General features: G+C 44.9%; 1 protein-coding gene across 1 annotated transcript; it reads left to right on the top strand.

Moving 5' to 3' along the window:
- The first annotated feature begins 3,580 nt into the window (after positions 1–3,580).
- On the top strand, positions 3,581–8,655 carry bambia (BMP and activin membrane-bound inhibitor (Xenopus laevis) homolog a). Its single transcript, XM_035143141.2, has 3 exons — positions 3,581–4,198; positions 6,375–6,668; positions 7,540–8,655. Exons 1-3 carry the CDS (start codon positions 4,123–4,125, stop codon positions 7,950–7,952), a joined length of 783 nt encoding a protein of 260 aa, XP_034999032.1. The 5' UTR covers positions 3,581–4,122; the 3' UTR covers positions 7,953–8,655.
- The last annotated feature ends 937 nt before the right edge of the window (positions 8,656–9,592 follow it).

The raw sequence follows: 9,592 nt of genomic DNA, 5'->3' as shown, positions 1-9,592 counted from the left end.
CATCTCTCCGCGAGGATGATAAGAGCACAGAGCAGGGCTGAATTAATTCTCCACATGAAACAAGGTGGGTTTCCTGTGTTGAAGAACTCTCAGATAACGTCTGCGTGAGCACTCCTGCCCGGCCCGAGACGTGACCCCGGTGTGGGACATCAAAAGCTGCTGGGCTCCACCGGGCTCCCTGCTCGTCTGCCAGCCCGCGGACCTGCTGAACCCGGCACACCACATCAACCCCTCCACCCCCTGATGCAGAGGAAGAGAGGAGAAGAAAGCGGATGACAGAGGATGGAGACAGTCTGCCTCCTCTGGCTGGTTTCTTCACAGACCTTGATATGGCTCACATCAAAGAGAGGAGGGGAAGCCGGGAGGTGTCGCAGGAAGTCTGTCTGACCTGCTCCTCGGCCTCCTGCATCACGGAGGGGGGACGGCCTCCGGGCTTGGATCTTCACATTTGGGATGACTGTGCACAAATAGATTCTTTTTTTTTAAGTCAGTTGTGACTCCATTGAAAGAGTTGTTTCAAAGCTGAGGGGGGGGCGGGGGTGTTTAAGGTTAAATGTACTTCTTGATGTCCACTATCTCAGGTAGACTTGACTTCTGACCCCCCCCACCTCACCCCCCCCTCCACCCTCTCAGCAGCCACCTACAGCCGTCGTTGGCCCGGCCCGCAGGGTTCCTTTTGTTAGGCAAAGTCCCCACTGTCTCTGCCGTGTCACACCTACAAGCGTCTCCTAATGTGTGAAACCAGACACAGCCCGTGGGGTGTAATCACTCCCTGAAAGGCCACTTACACAAACCCCCCCCCACCACCCTCCTCCCGAAAGCTTGTTGACGCTCATCCTCTCAGCATGGAAACACACACAGTTTTGTTTCCCTTCTCTTCAATAGCCTGTGTCAAGCTGCACGTTTCTTCTTGGGTATAGTCAGAATAGAAATGGAGTAGAGGGCCACTCACCTGATCTTATTCATTAGGCTCAGTTTCTTGGCCATATAGGGACCACTACTCTTATTCTGAGGCACAATGTGTATATAGTCAGCTCTGGAAATCCTGTGTTGTAGTTGACGTAATCATCGTGTGTGGTGCCTCTTTCTTTATCCTGAGATATTTGTATTGTTTTGGGATTTCTGCTTTTTTTTCAGTTTCACATGCATCACATGGGGGCTGGCAGGAAAAGTTCTGAAATGTTTTTTGGACGCAACTGACTCGGATGTTTGCGTCCTCACCGAATGTCCAGACTCCAGGTCATGTCTGAAAGCAGCTGTCGTGATGTTTCAGTGACATTTCGAATACAATGCATTACAAACCAAATGTGCTGAATGTAAGACGCTTATACACCAACGCTTTAAGAATAGACTACATGAAAATGCATCATGGGAAATGTAGGATTCAGCTTTTTGTAACTTGACCCATATACTAGACCTCGGCTTACATTTGGAATTAAACAGTGATCTTGGGTTTGAGGAGGTTGGTGACATACTGGCCCTGATACACAGATTAGGATATTTGACCACTAGATGGCGATGTTGATCCAGCCACCACATGTACAGGCCTGAGGAGACCGTCTGTTTTCACTGGGACATTTCTGATCATATGTGAACGAACATGTCACATGTTTTAAAACCTTCATGCTCTGATCATGGGTGCACGTCATAGTAAATTGCACATTAAGGGCCTCTAGCTGTTCCCAGGCGCGTGCATGTGCTCTGAAAACAAGACTACTATTACAGCCAGTATCAGTGAAACTGATGGAGACCAAAGTAAGTCACGCACCTCAAGTGATCCGGCTCTAAAACATCTGTCCCGCCGCTTCTCGTGCACTTCTTCTCGGTGCACACATGGATGACGCAACGTTGGACTGGCGCCTGTGTGTGTAACTGCGGATAATGACAGTAATTGCAGCGTGTAGATTGTGTTGTGTTCCCTCGAGCTGTGTGTGTCCTCATCCTGTTGTCTGGTGGACACAGTTAAGGCCCGGAGACACACGCACACGCACACACACACACACACACGCACACACACACACACACTGGCTCTACTCTTTCAACGAGGTGCATTGTGTTTCTCAGTTTCACTGTAATAATACTAATAATAATACTACAAATAATATAATAATATGTCATTTGTATCCTTATGTGCTTTTCTCAAGTCTCTTGTAGCAGTTGGCGCTGATACAGATCGCACGTTGTGTTTTGCATTGCCGATTGTTAAAGGGCAAAGAATGTGTGTGTGCGTGTGTGTGTGTGTGCGTGTCTGTGTCGCGGTGGCGCCATGGATTGCTAATTTGTGTGAGCGGCTGTCTCCTCCTGTCCGCGGCAGCAGCAGCAGCGGTTTGTTTCGTAAAACTATGTGTTTCTTCATTTACTTTGAACTGTAACCATGGTCACTATAGAGATAAAGAAAGTTGGTGTCATATTTGACACATGTTTGTTGGAATATATTTCAAAATGTCTCCATATTAAATTAAATGACATCACTACCGAGAGTCTACATGTCCACACTCTGTATTATTCAGACAGAGGACAGTCTCAGTGAGCTCTGTGGACACTTTGTTAACCTGGTGGAGAGACCGGCTCCAGTGGTGATGTGTGGAATATTGTATTACGGGATTTCAGGATGATGAATGAAGGGATTGGTTTGACCCGAGTCATCAAGTCAGACGGAGACAGAGAGAATGAGACAGGAAAATGGGTGACGTGGCTTAGAAAGTAAAAGTCTGTCCCTTCAAAGAAAAAGTCATCAAAGCTACCTGTGATCAAACAGAACTGACGTGCAAGTCTGAAAAAAATGTTTATGAGGAGCTTTGACTGCACTGACGAAACTTTTCACTTAACATATTATACATATATAATAATTTCTATTTAATATTATATATCCATTATATAGAAGTGTGCGATGTAACTTAAAGCTGCAGCTTTCAAGAGTAGGTCTGCATTTCGTGACAAAAGAGAAATGTACACATGGGTGTAGATAAACAGTGTGTGGTGATGTAGGTCAGGTAAACATTTAACAATCATTATTTTAGTCAAAGTGAACTTTATTCTCGTTCACAACATACAACAACAAGTGCACAGCACAACGAAATTGCGTGTCTCCCAGATTCATGTGCAAATATGAAAAAATAGACATAGTAGACAGCATCGACAGACGTGTATATTCGTATAGACCTAGGGACATATAGACATTTATAAACAATAAGTTGTATTATTCTGCCATTAAATCATCAGAACCCCGGCTGTGTGTCTAGAATCTTTTGCCTTTTCTGCACTGATAACTGCAAATTATGTACTTTTGACAATTTGATTTAGTCTTATTTTTACTGAAACAAACCACATGCTTAAAACCCACTTCACAGCTGAATTAGCTACTTGTGTATTTATGTGTTATCATATCATTTATTTTCACTTTTCTATTTAGTTTCCTTCATCCTGTTATAAAAAGGTCTTCACTGCCTGTTTACTCTGCTGTATTTTGAAAAGGTGCACCGGACGCAGCGTCGTGACGTGCCCTGACTGACGTCCCTCTCGCGGTTGGGACCAATCAGGGCGCGGGGGGCGGAGCTCCGACAGCTATTAGTGGCGCTAGCCCTGGTCTGATCGGAGAGAGACGGAGACAGACTGAGCCTCAGCTGCGGAGGAGACGTCCCAGTGTGTCCGACATTTGTCCAGCAAAACAAAGTGATGCTTCCCGGTGAGCGGCCGCACTCTCAGGCAGCGGAGGACCACCGGAGACCCCTGTGAACCGCAGCGCGCTGTTTTTAACGGAGTACATTTCACCTTCTTTCTGTTTTCTGAACTTTCGGCTTGAGCCACAAGAAGAAGAAGAAGGAGACGCAGTGTTTTTTCTTTTTTCCGCTCTCCGGTAATGTCGGGCCGCCTTTAAAAAAAAAAAACAAAAAAACATTCTCCGCTGACTTCTCCGCCTCCATGCGGCTGAGGACCGGACCCGGGGAGAACGCGAGGCGCTCGGTGTGTCCGTGTGGATTGTGAGCGAGCTCCGGAGCAGGAATGCCTCGGGTTTGTCCGTGAGCTCCATGTAAAGGTGTTCGTGTTGCGGCTCTTCGCCCGGCGGACCCTCGCTACTGGATATACGAGGAGTGTTAGTCTCTGCGCAGTAACTTGCTGTAAATGGATCGACAGTCCAGTTTCATTTCCATCTGGCTACAACTGGAGCTCTGTGCCATGGCTGTCCTTCTCACTAAAGGTACATCCACACACGCATGCATGTGTTCGTTGGGCCGCTTTAAACCCGATTTTACATCATCTTAAAGTACCATAACAAGACTGGAGTCAAACCTCACCCACTCTTCTCCAGATCTGAGGCGAAATGTCTTCTGGAAACTATAATTAGCTGCATTAAAACAACTTATAACCTCATTCAAGAAAACGACTCGAATCAATCTGCAGAAATTAGTTGAGACAATTGTATTTATTTCCATAAGACAAAACCAACTCTTCACTGTTTTGCTCAACGTGAGTCCTTGAGTTTGACTTAAGTGATTTAGTTGTTTTTTTAAACGATCAATATCGGTTTTGTTAAAATACCTAAATCATATTTAATGTTTTTTAAATCCGCATCTGTTATTTAAAAGCGATACAACTTCGACTTTTTAAAAATTCCGCTCAGCTACTCAATCTGCACTAATGCCAGTTTTCCTGTAAAGCGCACTGAAATGTTGAATGAACCACTTTAATCTCATTAAAGGAAACACTTGGATTAAACTACAGACGCAATCAAGCTCAACTCACTTCAATTAACTTGCTCTTGAGTTCAGTAAGTTTGTGGAGTTGGATTTACTAAAAAATTGTTTAAACCATCAACACACATTTTGGTGTTAAAATCCTTAAATAACCCAATGGAAACAACAACAACACAGGTTCAGACTTGTACAAATGCGTTTTGTCCTCTAAGTACATCAGCTTATTTTCCAGTCAAAACTCTGAGACATTATTATGAGTCCTCCAACACAATCAAGCCCAAATAACTGCCCTGTGTCACTTGTGTAACTCATGTTTAACTCGCGTTTTGGAGCTGACTGCCATTCATACAAGACTGAGCAGGGTCTAAAAAGCCTCAGTGCCCGGCCTGTCGTCCCCCCTCCACCGCCCTCCCCTCTCCCCCAGCCCACAAAGGGGCCTCTCCTCACTAATGAAATATTCTCCAAATGACCTGCCTGGGCCCCGCTGCTCCAATCCCTCATAGGGAAAACACTGATCTGATGAATGTGCCCCTGCTCTGCGAGTTGGTGCATTCACAAGGGCCACGGCCACCGTGGGGACCCCAGTTTGTTTCTGAAACATTCTGAACAAACATGCTGTAGTTTGAGCGTCATATTTTCATAGTAGGAAATGGAAAAGCAAGAGAAGACTTTTTTTATTTCTTTGCTTAGGGAGCCTTTATAGTAAGGCTGCTGTTTACACCCATTTTCATTCAAAAATAATCACTGCAACTCATGTTAAAGGAGCACACAACATTCAGGTATATTGTCCTGTGACACAACGGTAACAAAATAAGCCCACACATAAGTTCTTTCAAGAAAATGTTAAGTTAGGATTTGTCAGGGCAGATCCTTGGCCTGGATTTAGTTTAAAATTTAAAAAAAGAAGCTGTGGATGAACTAATGAGTGGGCCCGTGTAAAAGCAGGCAGCCCATAATGATAAGGTTGCTGGGAGCTCTGTAGATGGGACCTCAGCGCACCCTGCTCACCCCCCACTCCCCCAGGCAAGTCCTGACCGCAAGTAATGCTTTGGGGGGGGAACTCCTGTGCCGCTGCCGTTCCCCCTCCTCCCCCTCTTTGTAAGCAAGTTTCCATTTGGGTCGAAAAAGAAATTGACTTTGGCAAACAAACCACTAATTATGAGCTTGCAGTTCCTGTTTTATAATGCAGACAAAAAGGAGCATGAGAAGCTCTTCAATGAGGGGAGAGCTGCTGAGTTTGTGCAGTAGTGTGAAATATTCCCACAAGGTCTGATATCTCTGTGTTACTGCAGGACGTAGAGGCAGAGCGGGGGCTTTCTAAACCACGCTGGAGACTTGTTGGCTGGATTAGATAAGAATGAGTCTGGTAAAATGTAATCTGGAAATAGATTAGATGACATGACAAAACTACAGGCATATAACAGGGAGCAAACTAAACCGTGAATCAAAACTACACAGAGCAGAATCTTCAACATCTTGATATCTGTAATGTAATGAACCTGTACAAGGATCTTTGAGGGTCTCTGTTTCCCATTTTGGGAACATGACCTGCCTGAATCCTGACAATCCCGCTCCACAGTCCACCGTGTGACGTCTCAGATTGTTTTAAAGTTCATAACTTTTTACTTGAGTATTAAGTTTCCCTAACCCGTTCTCTTTTTACCCTCTCTGCATTTCCAGGAGAAATAAGGTGTTACTGTGACGCCCCGCACTGCGTAGCCACCGGATACATGTGCAAATCCGAACTGAACGCCTGCTTCACCAAGGTCCTAGACCCGCTCAATGCAAACTCGCCGCTCACCCACGGCTGTTTAGACCCCATCGCCAACGCCGTGGACATCTGCAGTGGCGGCAGCAGCTCGAGAGTCGCGGATGCCCTCAGCGGGGCCTTGTCCACGACGCTGGAGTGCTGCCACGACGACATGTGCAACTACAGAGGCCTGCACGACCTGGCACACACTAGGGACTCGACAGGTAAAGAGAAAAAAGAACGCACGGCTGAATCACTGGCTGTCAGCGATGTTTGTTTTTCACTGCAACTGAAATATGAAATGCTCTTCAGCTGTTTTTAAAATGATTTGCCTCTCTGGGGGGATTAATGATTCCTCTTCAGCAAATATTCACCATTTTCCTCTTTCCTGCTCCAGGAGCAATAAGTTGAGCGGCAGGGTTCTTCAAATACTTTGCTGTTTATGGACATGCAGCCCACCCTTGCCCCCCACTAACTTATTTTTTTTTGCTAATTCCCAGCTTTACAAAACTTCAATTTGACTTTTAATGGGATCCAGCTCTGTGCCTGGGAAGGCAGGGAAAAGCCAGTTTACCTTAAGCACTTGGACAGAGATCAGATATGCTCTTTTTTTTATTATGTGTGCACCATGTAATTTTCCCACTGAGTAGGAATGTGCCTCGTAGAACGAATATTCCCCGACAAGTCTGCATGTTGGGCAAGAACACTAGCTCGCAGACTTATGAAAGGGTGCATAGAGAGATGTAGGAGAAGGGGAGCTGTCCTGGGGGGGTTTCTGTTGTGACCCCGACCAGAGCAGACTATAGTTTATTAGTTCAAATTAATTTCTGGCTCTCGCGTCAGGACAAGGTGACTCATTTGTTTTTACCCCTGCTGCCCTTTCTCACTTTCTCGCTCTCTTATTTTCTCTTTCTCTGTGGTTTCTGGTTTAACTGTAGAGCAGAAGCAGGGAAACCTTCTCATTAAGCTATGAGCAGCAAACACGATGACTTGCACTGAAATCAGCCACATGCCGTGAATCTGTTTTATAATGTTGTGGAGCATTGTTAAGGAATGAGCGTGTATTTGAACAGATGTTTATCTCTGTGTTCACAGATAGGTTCCAGCCCGACAGCAACAACAGGAACCTGGTGACGCGGGTCCAGGAGCTGGCCTCGGCCAAGGAGGTGTGGTTCCGGGCGGCGGTGATCGCCGTGCCCATCGCCGGCGGCCTCATCCTGGTGCTGCTCATCATGCTGGCGTTGCGAATGCTGCGCAGCGAGAACAAGCGGCTGCAGGACCAGCGGCAACAGATGCTGTCGCGGCTCCACTACAGCTTCCACGGCCACCACACCAAGAAGGGCCACGTGGCCAAGCTGGACCTAGAGTGCATGGTGCCGGTCACGGGCCACGAAAACTGCTGTCTGACCTGCGACAAGATGCGACAGGCCGAACTGAGCAATGACAAGATCCTTTCTCTAGTGCACTGGGGGATGTACAGTGGCCATGGCAAACTGGAGTTTGTATGACTTCCTGCTGGGAACCAGGTGACTGTCACCTCTCCACAGCCAAACAGGACTGCCTCTCAATCGTTGGCTTTTTTCCCTTTTTAAAAGACATTCCCATGTTTTTTGTCCATTGGACATCTGGGTTTATGTTTTTTTTTTCCTTTTTAACCAGTGGCGAAAAAATACGAGACTGATATCATGCCGTGGTTTTTTTTGCTAGAGGAGCACTTTACTTGAAAATGAAAGGCGAAGCAGCGAGAAGCTGTGTTGAAGCTTGAGAGAGGGCAGGACTGAGGTGGAGGACGAGCTCCACTGCTGCTCCTGAGGATCCTGGACTTTTACACTGAGCGCTGAAGGATTCCAAATCTGTCTTATTTGCACATTTGTAAAAAAAAAACTCACAAAAAGTTGTCATTGCTTAAAAAAGAATTTTACACTGACACCAGGGTACAAAAAAGGACTTGAGGAGTAAAACAATTCAGTGTTTGACTGTAGGTGTGCACACTCCTCTGTGTACATTTCATGATTCAAGCTTATTGTAAAGATTTCAAATATATATGTATATATATATTTTTGTCTGATAAAACTGACGTGTGTGTGTGTGTGTGTGTGTGTGTGTTGTGTGTCTTGTTCTGGGTGAATGTCCAACATCTCTCTGTGATCAGACTATAAGCTTGATTGTGATGTGAAAGAAAAACTTCCATTAAAAGTGACTTTTTATTTATTTCATGATTCACCCTTGTGCTTTTTGACCTCAACCGATGAACAATGGGGAAAAGTTTTAGATCATGTTACAACCAGGGCTGTTTCAAAGCTTGGTGTGTTGAGCTGTTGCTCTTGAACCTTCTCCAGAGGTCACAGCTTTTAGTGTCAAATAACCTTTTCTCCCAAACCACAACCTCACTTACTTAATTTATCCTGGATGTAGTAACACATTTTATTTTTTCTCTAATCCCACTACTGGGTGTTTTCTGCGCCGTCAGTGAAAACACAGTCGCTCATGTGCAAAGCTGGGCGTCAGCAAACGATTTTACTATTATTACACTTAGTTTGTTTGGTTCTAAATTCCTACATTTGTTTTTGGAGTAGCTCAGGCTGTGTGATTATGGCCAACAATAAAATCATAAAATGTTAATATCTGTCGGTATCGATGAGCAAATCATAATATCCCTCAAAGTTAAGTCCTGGCTTTTGATAGCAAAACATTTCATAAATCTGACTACATTCAAAACTATTTTTGTTTTATTGATATTGCGATTATTGTCATCGCTTTATCACCCAGACCGTTGCCTTTTAAATTGACTTCCATATGATTCTTATTGTCAATAAATCCCATGAAAAATCATCAATGAATCATACCCCCAAATAGTGTGCGTATCCAAAACCTGACATATCTTCCTTTGTTACCATTAACAAACACACACACTACAGTTTACCTTGTTCAAATCTCACAACTCACCAAATACCCACTAGAGCACCAAATGTGTATTAATACGCTGCGGAAAATAATTCCACATAAATACACTTTACCTCCTGCTTGTGTGACGTGTGGTGAAAACCAGAATGTTTTATAATTTAAGGTTTAAGCTGGTATCAGCCTGAAAATCACCCTTTCTGCTACGTGGGTAGTGGGGGATGAAAAATTTACCATCAGGCGCAGC

The sequence above is a fragment of the Hippoglossus stenolepis genome, chromosome 19 (assembly GCF_022539355.2).
Source record: "Hippoglossus stenolepis isolate QCI-W04-F060 chromosome 19, HSTE1.2, whole genome shotgun sequence".
Taxonomy (NCBI): Eukaryota; Metazoa; Chordata; class Actinopteri; order Pleuronectiformes; family Pleuronectidae; genus Hippoglossus; species Hippoglossus stenolepis.
The sequence above is the reverse complement of the archived record's forward strand: the minus strand, read 5'-3'. Positions and strand labels throughout refer to the sequence as shown.